Raw genomic sequence first — 20,397 nt, 5'->3', positions numbered from 1 at the left:
GGTTTCCATTGGCTCCACTTGGGCTACCCCCAGCTACCGGGTGGTAGACATCCGGATTCCTAACTTTGGGCTTCCTCTCTCCTTTTCTCCCCCTGCAGCTTTCTCTGAAGTGCCGTGCTCCCGAAGTCGCTCAGCATGTTTTCCAAGCCTACGAGACCATCGTGAAGAACTGAAGCCCACCGGGCACTTCCGGCCGCCCTCCTTCCCTCTCTCCTTCCCATCCCAGAAGGTTGTGGTGGTGGGGCGGTGGTTTTTAAGGGCACCCTTCCTCTCCCCCTTAAGCAGGCCTCCTTCTCTTCGTCAGTGGAAGGAATGAACACAGCAGAGATGCGGGATGACCTTTGAACTGCCGCCATTCTGGAAGTGACCCGGGTGCCTGGAAAACTAGGGGTGTGTGTGTATGTTTAGCTGGGTTTCATTCGACAGCTTCAGAGAACAGAGAGGGGTCAGAAAGGAAAGCCAGAGAGGAACGGGAGATCTTGCTGCGTTGTCTGTGCGTGTGTGTAAAGTCCTGCCATCTCCCTCTGCTGATGTGGCCCTCTTCTCCACAGCCCCGTGCTTATCTTCTTCTTTCCTTGCCCTGTGTATAATGTACAAACGTTGACAGGTGGTAGGTGCATCTGCCCACGGGTGGTTGCGCGCTCGCCGGGCATCATGCTGCAGCCGCACAGGACGCGCCGTGCATCTTTTAGCCCTCGTCTTGCTAAAAGCGTCTCTAGCCTCCCAACCAAATAAAACAATCCATGCTCTTCAAGTGCTAAAACATACGTGTGATCTGTGCCTTTATTGCCTAGCCCAAGAAAAAATCCAGGTGAGAGTGCTATGATATAGAGGTACCTATTCTGAAAGTCCAGCTAGGCTGCTAATGGGACTCTCTGGGTATTCCCTCCCCCCCACACACACACACACCATATTCATAAACAAGCTTGCTTCATATCACAGAACTTCTTCCTGGCAAATTTAGATCTTCTGTTTACAGGATGGAGATAGACGGGGAGGGCTTAAGTATTTTTCCTATCAACAAAGTGTCTAGTACGATATGATACTTCAGTCGTGGCCTGCACTTCATGCATGGGGTGCAGACCCCTGTATCCACAGAAGCCGTATCCGTAGCGTCACTTATCCATGGTCTGAAAATACGAAATTAAAAAACCCAGAAATGCATATTTATATGTATTTCCACAATGTCAGAATCCATTTATAATGACCCTAATAGGGTTTTAAAGGTGAGATATTTAAGGAGTGGTATTGCCAGTTCCATTCCCTCTATGAGTTCTTCGTGGCCTCTGTGAATCGCACTGTGGGTGATCCGCACCTGAGCGGAGCCTGGCGGAATCTAGAATATTCCAAAGAGGCTCCGTGCAGGTGCGGAACACCCACAGTCTGAATCTAAGGTCCACTCGAAGAACCATAATTACAGATGAGTAACCTGCCGTTTCCATGGCAGAGCAAGGATTCTAACCCTGCTCACCTGGATTCTCCATCACTCTATCCAGTGGTTCTTAACCTTTGTTACTCGGATGCTTTTGAACTGCAACTCCCAGAAACCCCAGCCAGCACAGTTGGTGGTGAAGGCTTCTGGGAGTTGCAGTCCACAACTCCTGAGTAACCCAAGGTTAAGAACCAGTGCACTACACCACATTGAGGATCCTAGTATTATAGAGGCTTTGCTATTATCCACGGTTTTCGACATCTGTGAGCGAGGTGCTTGGAGCTGCCCACCCGTGGATACAGCAGTCCAACTGTAATGCATCCAGTGTGTTCCCCTTGTTAGAAAACTGGTGCCCCCAGCCCGAAGCAAGTGACTGCTGAATTCTTTATTATTTGAACCATTTAGCCCTGCCATTCAGATGGAGAGGTTCCCATACCAGATTAGAGCCGTGGCAAAACCAAGAGAACTGTAGCTCTCAGTCTTGCAGTCAAGAAAGGCACAATCCAGAAAGGATGAGGAAGGCAAAAGGAGACCAAGAGCAGAGGAATAGGGAAACGCCTGTAATCCTGTTCTCCGAGACGGATCGGTTGTGGGGCGAACGAGTTCTGTTTGGTTCAGGTTTAAAGAGTTTGGAGCCAGAGTCTGTTGGAACTTGCAGTTGTACATGGTCGGGCCAGCTTTGTCAGTGGTCCCAGGGAAGGTGTTCTTACTATCTCCTAGAAAAGGAGGTATTCTTCCCAAACATCCAGGGCTTCCTCATGCTTGTTCCAGCTGTCTAAACGGGTAAGAGACTAGTCATGCTGCAGTAAAACATCTGGATTGCATGCCAGAAGTCGGAAATGCAATCCTCAACATGTTTCTTTTAAAAACTTCCAGCACAGAGAAGCCCTTCCTTGTTAAGAACATCTGGAGAACATCTTATGGCAGCTTTCTGGGTTCCCGGGGCGGAAGAGTCCGTTTCCACCTTACTGGTGTTTCTAGTGTCTTGGAAGAGTTGAAACTGGCTCAGATCTTAAACTGGGAGAAACTTCTTTTTCTGATCTTGTTTATGTGCGGGCCTGGATGTTTCACAAAGAAGGAGGGAATGGGTGCATAGGTGTTTTCAAAGCCTGGGCACTCGCCAGGCTGCGTGTTCTTAATCTTGTGAAGAGGGAGGTAGAGAACGATCTAACCAAATCGGAGCAATCCCAAGTTTTCAGCTGCTTCCTCCTGCCTGCAGAAGCTCTGCAGTGAAACGAGACATGAGCGGCTGCGTTCTAGGGCAAAGGCTTGTTTTTCCTCCGGTTTCACTTCCTCAGAAGTCTAGGAAGTGGCTCAATATTTTTCTGGGTGCAATTTGCTCCATTTGCGCTGGAGCGGCTTTTAATTAAAATGTGCAAGTGTCCTCCCAGGAAATATCACAGAGTGGGTTTATTGAGGAGAGAATTGTTTTAGAACACAGTGAAGTGGTCGAGAATTCTCTCTGACTCACATCTGATTCCTACCATCTTATTTTTCTACATCCCATCGTCTGCCCTCGTGCCATTTCTAGGAAGGTGCATTTTACTTGCGTTTGTTTTAATATAGTTTTTTAAGAATTTCATTTTCTAATGGCAGTATTGTGAGCTGCCCGGGAAGTCTGACTTAATAGAAATTGTAATCATGACACAGGGTCACCACTGAAAGCTGTTTTAGCGAAATGATCTTGGATTTCCACTGGGTTGGGTTTTTTTTTAAACCAACATTTGGTTTTGACATCGGCATTAACTCGAATCTGAGTCCAGATTTTCATTTCATCGGCAGAGGGTTTTTTTAAATGAAAGGTTGGCTCCTGAAATTGAGCCAAATTGAACCAGGAAAACCTGTAAAGATCTCCAACTCGGCAGGGTTCGATGCAAAAAGCTTTTAGACCAGAAAATGATGTTCCTAGTGTTAGTTTTTGAAACCTTTGATTTTTGGCGTGACTTAATGCACTGCTCCTGAGAAACCTATACATGGGACAGGAAGCAACATTTAGAACTGGATATGGAACAACCGATTGGTTCAAAATTGGGAAAGGAGTACGACAAGGCTGTATATTGTCCCCCTGCTTATTCAACTTATATGCAGAATACATGCGAAAGGCAGGACTGGAGGAATCCCAAAACGGAATTAAGATTGCTGGAAGAAATATCAACAACCTCTGATATGCAGACGATAGCACTGATGGCAGAAAGTGAGGAGGAATTAAAGAACCTTGTAATGAGGGTGAAAGAGGAGAGTGCAAAAAACGGTCTGAAGCTCAACATCAAAAAAACTAAGATCATGGCCACTGGTCCCATCACCTCCTGGCAAATAGAAGATGCTCACTGGAAGGACAGATCCTGAAGCTGAGGCTCCAATATTTTGGCCATCTCATGAGAAGAGAAGACTCCCTGGAAAAGACCCTGATGTTGGGAAAGTGTGAGGGCAAGAAGAGAAGGGGATGACAGAGGACGGGATGATTGGGCAGTGTCATCGAAGCGATCGACTTGAATCTGACCCAACTCCGGGAGGCAGTGGAAGACAGGAGGGCCTGGCGTGCTCTGGTCCATGGGGTCACGAAGAGTCGGACACAACAACGATGAATGCACTGCAGTTTTAGGAAGATAACTTCAAAAGATGTCAGAGGATTCCAGACAAGAGACAATTTCATTTATGAGTTTGGTTTCTGTCCCTCCCTTCCTCTACTCTGCTCACAGGAGCGCATAGGCTTGCTTTCTGCCCATTTAACAAAAGTCCCAAAAGGTAGGTTTGGCTGAGAGTGAGTGATTAGGCTAAGGACACACCATGGGCAAAATCCTGCTCATGGCAGCTTAATGTAAAGTTACTCCGGCATAAATACGCTGGGCGTTACACCATGATGACAATGATAGCAATCACGTACCATTGAATCAATTCTCACTCAATGGTGGCCCTTTGCCAAGTAGAGAAGTCACACAAGTGCTTTACCCTTCCCTTCCACTAGGGGCGCTGTGGGACCGCGCAGCTGGCCCAAGGCCATCCAGGCTGGCTCTTCTCCCCGAGGAATCGAACTCCCACGCTCTGGCCCTTCAGCCAGGCACCTAAACCTGGCTTACACCATGCAGTTGGCCCCATTTCTCCAGCATGACCGATGGTGCAATGTGCTGGCAGAAGGGCTTTATTTAGGGAGTGCACATATGCCTCAGTATTTGGTGCAACCACCACGAGTGCCAGCTCAAATTGCACATGGCCAGTTGCGCAACAGGATCATGGCCGATGAGTTTCATGGATCAGCAGGGCTTTGAACTTGGACCTACCAAGTCCTAAGAGATATATAACAACTCTTAATATGCTCTTCATCGTTTAAGAACATTTCCACCAGATGTATCATTTAATAAACGAACACTGGCCTAGGACTTTTCAAAAGGAAAATGAAAACTTTGGCCGTGGATGCCAGCGTGACTTCCAAAAGAAGCTTCCAGGATCTAGGGCAGTATATCTGGGTATCAGGTTATTGACAGTCTTGGGCAGACATGTAGATGACCTCCACCTGCTTCCTTGGGCTTCCCTAAACATCTGCCTGGCCCCACCACGCAGCCCTGGGTGGACCTGGGCGAAAGCAAAAGACACCCCATATTCTAAGCCATTTTCTCTCTTTGGGCTGGTTTGGAAGTGGCAACGGTTGGTTCTTTCAGAGTTGAAAAAGCTTCCTTTGTGAACTACACCTCCCAGAATTCCCTAGTGAATAATTAGGTTTGCCGGGCCATGGTGAGAATTACAATTAAACAGATAAATAACTTCCAAGCTCTGTTTTTTTCCCCCATTTGTTTTCCTCATAGATGCCATTTCTTTCACCAATGTCTTAAAAAAAAAACACACAATAATGTTGCAATGTGAGGATGATGGTCTTAGAGCTGCATTGCTGGGAAAGCCCCTACGGATCATCGAGGCCAGCCCCGCACAAGGAGGAACTCAAAACCCCCAATTTCTGCCTCCACAGCCAGATAAACACTGAGCTATCCAGCAAATTCCGAGGCAAACCTGTTTATTTTTGGAGTCCAAATTTTCATTTCCACCACTCTTGACAAACCTGTAATCATTCTCATTTCCTCCAAACTTTTGGGCAGTGAAACATGCTTCGATTGAAGGTTTTTTTGGCGCTACAAACAGATGATCTGTGTGAAGTCATCGTGATCTGTATCAATGGAAGCGTGACCTGTCCTAATGGAACCACAAACCTTCCAAGGTATTCAAGGTAAAGTTGAAGGTACGAAGGCAGGCGACGCCCCCCCCCAACTTTTCCCAGAGATCAAGAACCCAGGAAAGAGTGGAAGCAAATCAGCAGCTTTTACAGCCTGGGGTCGGACTGCCCATCATCACATCACCCCTCCACAAAGAGGCACAAATTTGCACAACATTAGCATAGGCTGATTTATATTTGCAGGTGCAAAAGAAGATATAATGTTTTGTTTTATTAATTTAGACATCAGTGCAATATCTCACTCAAGCAGGGAAAATCGTCCCCTGGGACCAGCGTCCTTGTTGATAGAGCCTCCCTCCACTTCTGGTCTCTATGGAAGATGTGCAGCTTCCAAATCTCTAAACCCCTTCCTTTTTTTGTCTTTACACTTGCCCTTACTGTGATAGGCTCATTTGTCTGCCAAGCAGAGAAGCGAGATAGATAATAGTTTCCAAATTAGCACTGGGAAGAAAGGTTGCAGGGGATAAATACCAAAAGTGAGCTCTTATTTGTATGTGCAACGGGCAAAGAAGTAGATTGAGCTGGGTTGGGGGAGAGGCGACCGTTTTATGGCTTCCCTGACGGTGGGGGGCGGCGAATCCACTCCGGCTTGTTGTCCGAACTTCAAAGGAGCTGTCTAAAGTCCCGAACTGATCTCTAGAATTGGGTTCAGCCTGCTGGATCACTCCTGAACAGTCCTGCCCAAACACCAAAGGAAGTGGCTCCCCCACTGATTATAGGTCTGCCCCCAAATATTTTGCTGCCTGAGGCAGGGGGTCACACGGTGCCCCCCAACCTACCTACCTGACGAAAGGCGCCTCATGTCTGAAGCTGGCCAACGTCTTTTGGAACACGAGGCCAACAATCCTGCATGTCCTTCTCCCACCGCCGGGCAGTAAAAATTGAAGACTAAGGGAGTGGGTGACTAAACCATGTGCTGCCCTTTCATGGCACCCAGATTTTGCCCCCTGAGGCTGGCGGCCACCTCCCTTTCCCCAAGGACAGGGCTGGCTGTAGCTGGCCTTGCTGGCTCCCCCTTCCCCCGTGTCCTTGAAGGCGGGCCAAGATTCTGTCTCTCTCCAAAAGCCGGAGGATGAATTTGCATCTGGTGCCCGTGCGCAACATGGCTATTTATAATTTTTAGCTGTTATGTATGTATATATAAACATGCAAAGATGTAGGGTGGTGGCTGTCTGCATTGCTGAGGTAACTGTTGGTGGGGTTTCTGTTGGACAAGGCCATCCATTTTTAGCTTTCCTTAAATGCTGCTTCGGAGGTATTTGTTCCACGTAACTCCTCCGCCTCCCCCTTCCATGTATTTTTCTCCCTTTGGTTCCCAAAATACTCTCCAGCCGCCTCTGCTCGTACTGCAAGGCTGCCTCTGCTTTGCACCGTTGCATAATGGCTTTTGGCCCTCCCTTCCTCTCGAGTCACGCCCATCCGCTCCCGATTCCCAGGGCGGAAGAGTGGATGGTGTGGCGGTGTGTTCGAATCCCTGCTCAGCGATAGAAGCTCACTGGGGGAGTGGAACTGGCAAAACCACACCAGAAATATCGCACTGACCTCGAAAGCTCTCTTAAGAGTCGCTGTTAAGTCAGTTCTGATTTAATGGCACACAACACACGCACACATGGATCTGCTCCTTAAAGCTGTGAATCCTTCCAGCCTCAGGATTTGATTAGGTCTCACGGAGGAGAAATGCCTCTTCCTCAGAGGCCAATCTCCTTATTAAGAAAGCAACACAGACATAACCATGAGATATACTCAGAATGATTTGGCTCTGAAAGTTTGGTAGCAAACCCACGTGGCCAATTAGACATTCAGCTGGTCTGTTCAAGAAACAAAGCTTCTACATAGAAATCAATCATTACTGTTTTATTAAAAAGAATTACTTTAGAAAAGGTTTCAGTTGATAGTAAATTAAGTCAGTAGGTACATTTTCATTCAAGACTAACGGAACACACCACTCCCCCACTCCAGCTAAAAAAATAAAGAAATGAAACTATGCTAACTAACAAAAAGCATAAATCATCCATCTCACGTGTCTTGGGTCTTCAAAGGCTGATGCTAGATGAAAACCAGTCCATTATGGGAAAAGCACGTGTCTGCCCCTTTCTCAGGCAAACCCCATCTTTCTTCTCTCCTCACTCTTCTTCTTCCCAGAATGCCTCCTGGGTCTTGTTGTCCCGCCTAACTTTCTCAGGGAGCTTCAGTTGTTATCATTCTTTGTGGCAGACTTATTTTGACTACGAAACTCTCTGCTCTCTACTCATCTTAGCAACGAGATAACCAGAGAGCGAAGCTTCTCTGGAACAGCATGTAAAACTTTCCTACTACAGAACAGACTTTAAATCAAAATGGATGCTATTGGGACAATCTTAGGACTACATATCCCATTCTAATACACATAAAAACACAAATCATCACATGCCCCCCCTGATTATCGTTAAAATTCAGAGCAGTTAATCTGATCTAATTTTAAGAAATCAAGTAAAAGTAACTAAAAAGTAATTCGAAGTAATTAACTGGTTACATCTCAAAATTCAACTACAGAGTAACTATTACAATACTGAAACATAGCACACTGTTGAATACATTGTTTCAACGTTCAGGTTCATAAGAATCTTCACAGTACATTCTAGAAAGACCATCTGCCACTACATTCAATTTTCCAGGAATGTGTTGAACTTCAAAATCAAAATCTTGCAATGCTAGACTCCATCTCAACAATTTTTGGTTGTGAGATTTCATCTTCTGCAACCAAACTAAAGCTCTGTGATCTGTTTGGAGTGTAAACTTACGACCCCATAGGTAAGGTCGAAGTAAATTAAGAGACCAAAATATAGAAAGAGCTTCTTTTTCAGGTACTGCGTAACTTCTCTCTCTATCCAAGAGTTTTCTAGAGAAGTATGAGATAGGGTAAAGGTTCCCATCTTCTCCTTGCTGTAATAAAACAGCTCCCAGTCCTAATTCAGAAGCATCAGTTTGTAAAATGAATGGTTTGTCAAAATCAGGGGATTTCAGTATAGGTGCATCCATAATCTTAGCTTTTAAAGCTTCAAAGGCACCTTGACACTCTGGTGTCCACTTTACCTTGACAGGCTGTCTCTTCCTAGTGAGCTCTGTCAGAGGTGAAGCCAAATGACTGAAATCAGGAATGAATTTTCTGTAGTAGCCGACTAGGCCCAAAAACGAGCGTACCTGTTTCTTAGTTTTAGGAATAGGCCAATCATTAATAGATTGTACTTTAGCTTGCAAAGTCTGAATTTCTCCTTGCCCAATCAAATGACCTAAGTACATGACTTTTCCTTGCATCCACTGACACTTGCTGGCTTTGACTGTCAGTCCTGCTTGCTGAAGTCTGGACAAAACAGTTTCAATGTGAGACATGTGAGAATCAAAATCAGAACTGAAAATGGCAACATCATCAAGATAAGCACTTGCAAAAGGTAAACCTTGTAAAAGTTTATCTATCATCCTTTGAAATGACGCACCTGCATTCTTCAAACCAAATGGCAATCTGCGGAAACGGAAAGTTCCCACGTGCGTGATGAAAGCGGTCTTATCTCGTGAATCTTCAGCCAAATCAAGCTGCCAATAAGCATTCTTTAGATCGAGAATGCTGATAAACTTAGCCTTTGAAAGATGTTCAATTAAATCATCCATTCTAGGCAATGGGTATGGATCTGGAACAGTAACACTGTTTAACTTTCTGTAATCAACACAAAATCTTACTTCCTCGAGAATTTCACCTAAAGCGTTACGTTTTGGCACCAGAACCACCGGAGAAGCCCAAGGGGAGAATGACGGTTCAATCACCCCCAAAGATAACATCTTTTGTATCTCTTGTTCAATTTGGATAGCATGATTACCAATTGCTCTATATGGGCTAGACCGTATGGGCTGGGCGTTGTTCTCAGTAGTTATCACATGACTGATCAATTTGGTGTAACCTGGTTTATCTGAAAACACATCTTGGTATTGTTCTAAAATTTGAAACAACCTTTCTTTCTGATCAACGGTACCTGTTAAAACAAGATTATCAGACCATGTACCTGCATCTTGCAATTCAGACAACATATCAATAGGTTCATTTGCAGCATGAAAATATTCAGCATGACATTGAAAAACCATTGCAGATCTATCTTTGTACAGTTTCAAACTATTGACATGGTAAAGAACAGGTTTCTTATTAGAATCCAACATTTTGACAAGATAATTGACATTTCCCAGTTTTTGAACAATTTCACCTGGACCTTCCCAGACAACTTCTAGCTTAGAAGGTCTGAGTGGGTTCAGAACAAGTACCAAATCACCCACAGAAAATTCCCTGTGTCTGGATCTCTTGTCGTGGAAGAACTTCTGACTTGCTTGAGCGTCCAACAAATTGTCTCTGGCTAACTCCTGGACAGCCAAGAGTTTCTCTTGAAGTTTTCTAACAAAATCAGCAACTGGAACAGTACTACTTTTAACCACACCTTCCCAATTGGATTTCAGGAAGTCCAATGGTCCTTGTAGATTTCTTCCAAACACCACCTCACTTGGAGAAAAGCCACCTAGTGAAGAATGAGCTGAGCTACGGTAAGCAAACAAAGCAAAAGGCAAAAGCTCATCCCAAATGTTTCCATATTCTTGGGTCAAAGTTTTAATCATCCTAAGCAAAGTTTGTTGACCTCTTTCCACCATACCATGAGATTGAGGATGATGGGCCGTGGAAAAACTGATGGTTATTCCACTTATCTCGCAGATCTTACGCATAAGTTCACTTGTAAAGGCTCCTGCTTGATCACAAATTATTTTGGATGGTACTCCAATACGCGAGCACAAGTCCACGATGATTCTAGCTATGGTGGTAGCTGTCAGGTTGCTAATAGCGTAAGCCTCGATCCACCTACTGGCAGAACAGATGAAAGAAATGATGTATTTCTTCTTAGATTTAGTAGGAACAAAAGGTCCTAGCACATCCATTTGCAAACACTGGAACACTTGGTCAGAAATTTCCATAATCTGCATTTCGGCCTTTACCTTGTCAGTTTGATGGCCTGTGCGTTGGCAATAGTCACAAGAACTGACATAGTCCTTTACAGTTTTTGAAATACCAAGCCAGTAAAAATGTTGAGAAATCCTCTTTAGGGTTTTTTGTATTCCCTGGTGCCCACTACTCGGATGGTCATGAGCCATTTCTAGTATTCTCAGTCTATATTCAGTAGGCACGACTAACTGTTGAACAGGTTGGGCATCCAAGTTGGATTTGGGGAAATATTCTCTGTACAAAAGTCCATTTTCTCCCCACAGGAAACTAACTTGCTGATGCGCAGGGCGTTCAGCATAGTTCTCTGCTTGTGACCTCAAAGAAGCTAGAGAGGGATCATTAAGTTGCTTCAGTCTAAAGTCCTCTGATCCCTTAGGTATCACCTCCTCCATTTTAGTTTCTGTTGTAGCTGCATTATCAGGTTCGGTCACAAGAGGCTGCTGTTGAGTAAGGTCTCCATCTGAGCTATCCTCAGTGGATCCCTGCTCCCGTTCAAGTTTATGCATCTCTCTACTTTGAGAACGCGTAACTACCGACATTGAAGTTGCATTTTGACTCTGCATGTGATCCAAAAAAGCAAGATCATTTCCAAGAAGAAAATCAGGTTTTCCCTCATGGGTTAAAATATGTTTTACACCTGACCAAGACTTATACGAAATTTTGACATAAGCTAAAGGAATGAAACGCTGATCAGTCTCTACAGATCCATAAGTTTTTACTGGACACCTCAGGTTGTTCAAGATTAAGGTGGGGTCTAGAAAACGTTTGCTTATCGAAGAAATGTCGGCACCCGAGTCACGAAAAGCACTTAAAGCCATATCACCTCCAGGTGTGTGAAGAAAAACCACCTCAGAAAATGTGCGGGTTGCCCAGTCCCTTTGCGCAGTTGGTACAATGCAATCAGGATCCATAACAGAAAACCTCTCTCCTGATGCAGTCTCTTTTACAATTTCTGAGGAAATTGAAGCAATTTGTAAGTCCAAAACTCTAGGCACATATTGGTTTACTGCTGCCTGCATTCCACTGGCTTGCGAAGGGGTTACAGTTAGGTTAACTCCTTCCTGACTCTGTGAAGGCACAATGCTTGACTGGTGAGGCACAGAAACTGCATTACTGGCAGCTGGCACTTGCTGAGTTCCTGCTGGTACAGAACTTACATACGCCATCTTGGGTGTGCCTGCTTTAGATCTGCGTGGAGCTGGCACAGGAGTTTTCCTAGCTGGCTCCTTAACTTGGCTAGCTGGCACATTCAACCTTGGGCAATCTCGTCGCAGATGAGAGCCACCACATTCAAAACATTTAAGAGGCGTTTTACTCTGGCTAGGAGCTAGACTCCTGCGTTGCTCAAATGAACTTTGTCTGGGCTCTTGAGGAAAAGACTTTCTAATTTCAGGCTGACTCTGTCTCTTAGGCGCCACTGGTGCAGTCTTTGGCCTAACAGCAGGTTCATGCGTTTTAAAGGAGAGAATTTCATCAGTCTTTAAAGCAAGGGTTTGCAAGTCTTTGTATCCTCTCTCCAACAAAGTACTCCTTATTTCTGAAGGCACTAAATTAAGAAAATGCTCCATGTACAACACAGTTCTTAAATCCGCAAAAGTACTGGCGCCCAAGGAGCTCAGCCACTGATCACCTAGATGTTCTATTTTGTCAGCTAGTGCAGACTAACACTCATTAGGCTGCTTTTTCAGTTTTCTAAAGTTCTGCCTCAGTATTTCCGAAGTGAAACCAAATTTTCTCTTTACCACCTCTTTAAAAGTAGGCCAGTCAGGGTCCTCATCAGATAATTTGGCTACCAAGTTGGCAAGTTGCCCAGAACACTGAGTACGCAATAGCTTAAGGTGCCAGGCCTCCGGTATCTTAAGGTCTCGACACGCCTGTTCATATATCGATAAAAATGATAAGATATCATCGCCATCATGGTAGTAAGGTAGATTGCTTCTATCAACACTGGCTATTGAGTTCTTAAACTCTTCTTTTTCCTTCAGCTCATTAACCAAACGCTCCACCTCTGCCTCTCTGTACTGCTTCAATAATTCATCAGCCATGCTCTGATTACGAATAGTTTGAGTGTGACAAGCAACAAAATCAGCAAACATCATTGTTAACTTATCCACTTGTGATAGACTCTTGTTAGGATCAGGGCCCTCAGCACCGGCTGCTGCTGCTGCTCCTGCTCCTGCTGTCCCATCAGAAATGCCTCTGCCTGGCACTCCCCTCCCTACTGGAGTGCTGGCACCCGCCATTTCCTCTGCCTGATCCATCTGTTGCAACTTAGTCCAAGTCTGATCCAAAAGGAAAAATCTCTCTCTGCCCATGTAGCCGAAACTGTAGGGCGAGAGCAAAGCCATAAAACACTCTGGCAGGAACAGCCCTAAACTGGAGCTTCAGAAGGGCGACCGTTTACTTGCATGAAAATGCCCACTCATTAAACAGCCCAATTAAACAGATTTTAATGTCTGTTAAAACTTAAGCGTTGTTTCTTATCAGACCTCACTGCAGCTAAGTCTTTCCGTAAGATCCTTAGCTGGAAAGAGAAAAGCAATTTGGCTAATTTACAGCCTGTCAGCATGCACGCACTCCCTCAGCCAAGGCTTCCGGAAGAATGCCTGCAGCTTCACTTATAAAGCAAGCACCATAAATCCATAAATCACACTAAAGCACGTGTTCCGTCCGACCGCTGCCAACCATGTAAGCCGCCCCGTATCTCCAAAGAGATTTATGGGGGTGCAGGAAATCGGGACGAGTAAGAAAACCAGACAAACTTCTAACTGCTGAGCAGAGCCAATGGAACTCAGCCAAGTTCTGTCTAAATTTTCTTCCTCAGAGGCCAATCTCCTTATTAAGAAAGCAACACAGACATAACCATGAGATATACTCAGAATGATTTGGCTCTGAAAGTTTGGTAGCAAACCCACGTGGCCAATTAGACATTCAGCTGGTCTGTTCAAGAAACAAAGCTTCTACATAGAAATCAATCATTACTGTTTTATTAAAAAGAATTACTTTAGAAAAGGTTTCAGTTGATAGTAAATTAAGTCAGTAGGTACATTTTCATTCAAGACTAACGGAACACACCACTCCCCCACTCCAGCTAAAAAAATAAAGAAATGAAACTATGCTAACTAACAAAAAGCATAAATCATCCATCTCACGTGTCTTGGGTCTTCAAAGGCTGATGCTAGATGAAAACCAGTCCATTATGGGAAAAGCACGTGTCTGCCCCTTTCTCAGGCAAACCCCATCTTTCTTCTCTCCTCACTCTTCTTCTTCCCAGAATGCCTCCTGGGTCTTGTTGTCCCGCCTAACTTTCTCAGGGAGCTTCAGTTGTTATCATTCTTTGTGGCAGACTTATTTTGACTACGAAACTCTCTGCTCTCTACTCATCTTAGCAACGAGATAACCAGAGAGCGAAGCTTCTCTGGAACAGCATGTAAAACTTTCCTACTACAGAACAGACTTTAAATCAAAATGGATGCTATTGGGACAATCTTAGGACTACATATCCCATTCTAATACACATAAAAACACAAATCATCATACTCACCATCAGGGAATTCCTCCTTATTTCCAGGTTGATGGAGTTTCCACCTGTTGGTTCTTGCCCTACCGTCAGGCGCCATGGAGAATCAATCGATGCCCTCTTCCCTGTGGCAACCCTTCAGATCTTAGAAGATGGCTGTCAGGTCCCCCCTCCATCTTCTCTCTGTTAAGCTAAACATACCTAGTTCTTCTTCATGGCCTCTGTGATTCACACCCTGGGTGATCCGCGCCTGCGCGGACCCTCATCGGAAGGTTCTAGAGCTTCTGCGGTAGCAATGTGAACACATTAGAATAAGCACCACCCCGTCCGTATAAAGTACCTTGGCGCCAAGCGTCCCCTTTCAGTTTTCTTTCAACTGCCACGTTGAGAGCCTCATAATTCTGCTTCTGTGTGTAAAACAGAAAGAGAGCTTATTCTTGATTCCTTCCTGTTATCAATCTTTTTCTATTAGATCAAACTCTTTATCATCAGAGATTTTCCCTTTCTCCTCACTCGGCCTCCAGCTGCAGCAAACACCTCCCCAACCATCATTTTTTCTCCTGAATTAGTCGCCACACAGACTACGTGTTTTAGAAGAAATGGGTAGAAACTCTGCAGTTTTGCGAACAACACTTTCAGTGGATTCATGATATTCTGGATGCAAGAAACACCCCAGTCCAGAAGCACCAGGTTTGGGGCTCTTGTAGGGCTCAGTGGGGCTGGCAAACCTAGACCGGATGCACTCCTTTTCTTTCTCCAAACCTTTATTGGCATAAATACAGCTGGGATTACTAACAATAAACACAACGGGTTATAATTTGGAAGTTAATTTAAGAATCTCAAGCAGAAAAATAGCGACAGCTTCAGTGATACGGGAGGAAGAATCATTCAGAAAAATCTCAGGGGTGTTCGGCAGGGAAGATAACCAGGGTTCTAGTAGTGCCTTACGAATGGAAAAATGAACTGAGCAGAAAAACAATATACGGTCACGTGTATCCGGAACCAAATGGCAGAACAGGCATAATCGATCCTCTTTAGGAATATTTGCAAATCGACCGGTATGGTTCGCTGAGGGAAAAATGTTAAGTCGGGCTAAGAAAGGGAATAATGTGGTTCCTAGAACCCATCAGACTAGGTGGGCTAGTAGACCATAGAACCGGTAGTGAAACCACCAATGCTATTCCAAAAACCGAAGGAAAATTAAAATTAAAGATGAAGAAATGGTTGTGGCCGCTTAAAGACTCCTCGCGATATCTCTGTCCCATTTCCCCTCCACAACCCTCAAGGCATGACGTTCTGTGGAATAAAGGGCTTAAGACAGTTTGCCGTTTAATGAACCCTACCTGATAACGTCAAGATCCCTACGGAGTTCTGCTACGACTGCCATGGATTCTCTACTGGGATAATCTCTGTTCTGTTTCTGACCGTGACTATCCTCTCTGGATCTCAAAAACTTTTGATCGATATTTGATGTCTTTTTTCAAAGGATTAAATATTCTCACCCATGCCGTTTCGCCCTTCAAACGGTTTCCGTTTAATCTCTTGCCTGAAGCGGTGTGTTTTATAAAAACGCTCGACAAAGAAAGAAAAGAGGCAGATTGTGTTTTCAAGAGGATCTCCAAAGAGGCCCAAGCAGCCAAGCTGTTGGTCGGGCGCCAAAGATCCGAATTCTTGGGGCTGAGTTTTTGTTTTCTCTTCCAGGTGTCTGTTCCCGTTCTTGATGTTGTTACCAAGTCACCTTCTGACCAGTGGCAACCACCCTCTGGATGAGGGATCGCCGAGGTGTCTTGTCCTCGGCAGCCCGGCTCTGCGCTTGTAGATTCAAGACTGGGGGGGGGGGTTAATGCAGTCTATCCATCTCGTATTGGGTCCCCCTCTTCTCCTGCTGCCTTCCGCTTTTCCCAGCATTATTGTCTCTTCCAGAGAATCCTGCCTTCTCAGGATGGGCCCAAAGTAGGGCAGACTCCGTTTTGACTTTTTTTGCCTCCAGAGAGAGTTCAGGCTGGATTTGATCATCTTGTTCATCTTTCTGTATGCACACAGATCTCCTCCAGTAACACATTTCAGAAGAATCATCTCCCCGCCCCCCCAGTCAGCTTTAACTTTCCAGTTTTCACACCCTTATAGTGATCAGGAATATAAGAGTGTGGATGATCTTGGCCTTGATCTCCAGTGACACATCCTTACACGTTATCTTTTCTAATTCCTTCGTTTCTGCCCTTTCCTTTAATCAGGGATATTTAGAGCCGCCTTCCTGCCCTTAGCTATGCAGTTTCCTTTAAAACGATTCCTCTTCTAGAACGCTCCTCAAACAAAGGTGACTGCTAGATTGATGAGACCACTAGAATCATCACAAATATTTTGTGATCTAATAAAAGTTATCAGCCACCCTGGCCTTTAGGATTATGCACGAGGACCCCCACACTTCCTCCCCACCCGAGTTTTTCAAATTCTAGAATAAATGGAAGAAGTACCTCTGAGCATGTTACAAGCCGACCACGGCAGGAGCAGACTTGTGGCTTATATGTGACAGCACCGACGGAAATCTTTCCAACCAGCAGGTCCAATGGACGTTTTCCGGCACAGGATGGGGAGGAACGGATACAAGTTTAATGACTTCTTATCATTTTTTAAGATGAATGTGAGTTTGCAAGAGCTGGGGGACAGCAAGACATTAAGTCAGAGGTGACTTAACGGCATGTAACAACAAGCCAAGGAAAGGAGAGACGAAAGCAACGGTGCTTGCGATGGGGATAAATAGACGAAGAGGCGAGCTTTTCCCCATCTGGTTTTTAAGTGAAGAACGCCGAGGGTGGTGTTCCTTGAGGTCATTGAGTCTGACCCAAAGTGGACCCTTTGGCACCCATTCCTTTCCCCTGTGTGGTCCAGAGCGCAGTGACCTGCAGGCAGAGAATACATAGGGAGTGGCGTGGAGCACGTAAACCAAGCCTTAGGAGGAAAGACGGAAAGAACCGGGCATGGTTAGCCTGGAGAAAAGAAGACAGAAGGGAGAGAGGAGAGCACTCTTCAAAGACTTGGAAGGTAGTCCTGCAAAAGAGGGGCAGGATCTGTTCCCCATCATCCCTGAGTGCAGGACATGTCATAATGGGCTGAAGCGACAGGAAGCCAGATTTAGGCTGAATATCAGGGAAAATCTCTTAACTGTTAGATTAGTACAACAATGGGATCAATGACCTTGGGAGATGATCAGCCCTCCAATGCTGGAGGCCTTCAAGAGAAAAGTGGACCAGCCTCTGTCAGATTTGGATTCCTGCCTTGAGCAGAGGGTTGGACTTGATGGCCTTAGGGGGCCCTTCCAACTCTGTTATTCTATGATTTAAGTAGGGAAAAGGTAGAGACAGCAGGGGACACGGGGTGAGGACGTGGGAAAGAAGAGGTTGTGTGTATTCACTTGTCTTGCGTCTCCTTTTAGTTTCCAAGCCTCAAAGTGTTCCTGGACCTCTCTCTTCAACCACAAGGACTAGAAACATGGAAGCAGGCCAACACTTTTATAGCCGCAAATGGAGGAACAAGAAAAACGCTCTCCTTGAAAGCATGTAACACTCTGTTCCCTCTCCGTGGGGACCTGCAAGAGGGGGCCCATCTACCTCTTTTTTTTGCCCAAATATATCTGGGAAGTTCTGAACCCAAAGACCCAGATTCATTCAATTCATTCCCACCGTCGCTTTCCTCTAATGTAGCCGAAACTGCAAAGCCCAGCTTTGGAGAGAGCGGACTCATTATCATTTTCCTTTCCTTTCCCCCCCCCTTTCCTTCTGGTGCAATCAGAATTTATCCTCCTACCCCATGAGGGGTTTGTGCGTGTGTGCAAGCGCGCACTGAGTAGAAGCAAATCACCTCCTTCCAGGAAACACTTTGTGCTGTTTCAGGCTCAGGACAATCAAGCGATTCCAACCCTTCCTGAGGAATCGCACATGGATGGGGTTGTTGAACCGAAGGCCCCCCTCGCTTGTCGCTTTCAATCACGGAGGTGGCGGGTTTCAGATTGTGCGTCTTGGCCTTAATTCAGTCTTGTGGTTCGCCTCCCAGATTCGAAGATGCGTGATAAACACCAGGGACGGAAAAGAAGAAGTCCCACTGGAAACACAAGGACGTTCCAGAACATCCCACCACACAACGGTTGTCGATCTGGGGTTATTCGCTTTATTAAGGTCGCTTTATTGCTCTGTCACATGGGCAGGAACTATTGTGTCTCACAGCCCAGTACTGCTAACAAATGCCATTCGCGTGAGCCTTTCATGCTTTCAAAGTCTCCTGCAGTGTTCCTGTTGAAGGGGGGTGGGGACAGAAAAATAGAGATCAGGATCCCTGGAAAGGGCAATTTTAAGCTAATTACAAGCCTTCCCTGAATTTTTTTCTCATGCCTCAACTCATAAGGTCACTTCTGGTTCTTTAGAAAGCAGATCTGAAACCCAGAGGCATTGTGGGTAGGAAATTGTGTGTGTGTGTGTGTGTTTTTACTCTCTCTAAGTGGTGAGGAGTTCCAGAGGTACAGCCTCAGTTTCCCTCAAACAGAAGCTGAAAGAATATTATTTGCTCTTCAGATCCACAGGGTGAGCATCCTTGGAGGTACGTCTTGAACAGCCCAGCAAAGAAAGCCTCTTGTTCCTTTCTCGGATCTCTCAGGGAAAGCCCTGTCAGTAGACAACAGGAGGCTGCCTGCTGGCCAGTGGGGAGCCAGCCAGAGCTGGCTCAAACCACCCCCTTGCAGCAATGGGGAATACTGGATCAAATGTTGGTGTGGCAGTGAACCCACTCTAGGTTTTGGTCTGGACTGGAAGACCTCCAAGGTCCCTTCCAACCCTACCACGATTCTATGATTCCTTTTCAATGGAGTGCTCTCCAAGGTGCTGATACACGATGGGAGATACAGTTCAGCACCTTGGAGAGCTCCTGTAAAATTCCGACCAAAAGCCAGACCAGTTCCGCTGCTCACCTGACACGGGAGACACCAGTCTGTACTGCATCCTCTTGAAGGCTTCCTCACCATGGTCCTTCCCATCCCTTGGGGAACAGAGATGCATGTGACGTGTCATCGGCCCTGCCTCCCCGCTTCTCAAGATGGTGTTGCCTTCGATGCTGGAGAGGAGACTTTTTTCAGCCCCAATGACCCAATAAAGTTCAAATGAATGGATGATGCTGTTTTTGTCCTTTGCCTCAGTCAGCACAATGTGTTGGGCCACTCCTGGTGGACAGTTTTCACCCAGCCTTCTGAGAATCCACAGCCTGTTCTCTGTCATTGAAAACTTGCAATCTGTCTTTAAATGCCAGGGTCTTCTTTGTTCGGTGCCCATCAAGTTGGAACCAACTCGCATAACACTTTCAGGATAAGTGAGTTCTTTAAGGAATGGCTTTACCCCCCAAATGAACTTCTTTAGCTGAGCAGGGATTCAAACCCAGGTCTCCTGAGTCCTAGTTCATCACCTCTGCACAATAGCATATGAGGTATCCCACAGAGATCTTCCTCCTTCTTTCTAAGGAGCTGCTATTTTCAGAACATTCCCCACCGTGAGGAATTGGCTGGCTAACCAGCTATCCATTTGGCTTGTTGTTTAGTCGTTTAGTTGTGTCCAACCCTTCGTGACCCCATGGACCAGAGCACACACCAGGCCCTCCTATCTTCCACTGCCTCCCAGAGTTGGGTCAAAGTCATGTTGGTCGCTTCAATGACCCTGTCCATCCATCTCATTGTCGTCCCCTTCTCCTCTTGCCTTCACACTTTCCCAACATCAGGGTCTTTTCCAGGGAGTCTTCTCTTCTCATGAGATGGCCAAAGGATTGGAGCCTCAGCTTCAGGATCTGTCCTTCCAGGGAGCACTCAGGGTTGATTTCCTTTAGCCCAACAAAACCATGTGGCAGTAGACCAGGCCAGCCAGTCGGGTCAACTTGAAGCTGCCTTCCGGCCTTTTTCATCCTCTCGACTAGGACAGTAATCATCACCTTGTTAAGTGGCTGCAATTTGTAGCCACCTGAACATGCACCATTTCACAAACCTTGAGGTGAAACCACAACAGGATTCTAACCTTTCTGGCCAGAGAGAGAGAGAGAGAGAGAGAGAGAGAGATCACTGTATATATTTTGACCTGGGTCTGCCATGGCCAACTTTCCTCCACCTCAGGCAGCTGAATGTCTGGGGTCGGCCCCTCATGGCCTAAACCCTGTGAGAAAATGGAATGAGCGGTGGGGCAATC

At 45.7% G+C, this 20,397-nt stretch overlaps 1 protein-coding gene across 2 annotated transcripts in view; it reads left to right on the top strand.

Moving 5' to 3' along the window:
* AP1B1 (adaptor related protein complex 1 subunit beta 1) overlaps nt 1-763 on the top strand; it is a 60,478-nt gene extending 59,715 nt beyond the window's left edge. For both annotated transcript variants that reach the window (XM_078381595.1, XM_078381594.1), the window contains one exon: nt 99-763. In XM_078381595.1, coding sequence (XP_078237721.1) covers nt 99-173 — 75 coding nt within the window. In that variant the 3' untranslated portion in view covers nt 174-763. The remainder of the gene's footprint in view (nt 1-98) is intronic.
* The last annotated feature ends 19,634 nt before the right edge of the window (nt 764-20,397 follow it).

This window comes from Pogona vitticeps, chromosome 14, assembly GCF_051106095.1.
Source record: "Pogona vitticeps strain Pit_001003342236 chromosome 14, PviZW2.1, whole genome shotgun sequence".
NCBI lineage: Eukaryota > Metazoa > Chordata > Lepidosauria > Squamata > Agamidae > Pogona > Pogona vitticeps.
Note: the sequence above shows the minus strand (reverse complement) of the source record. Positions and strands in the feature narration are given on the sequence as shown.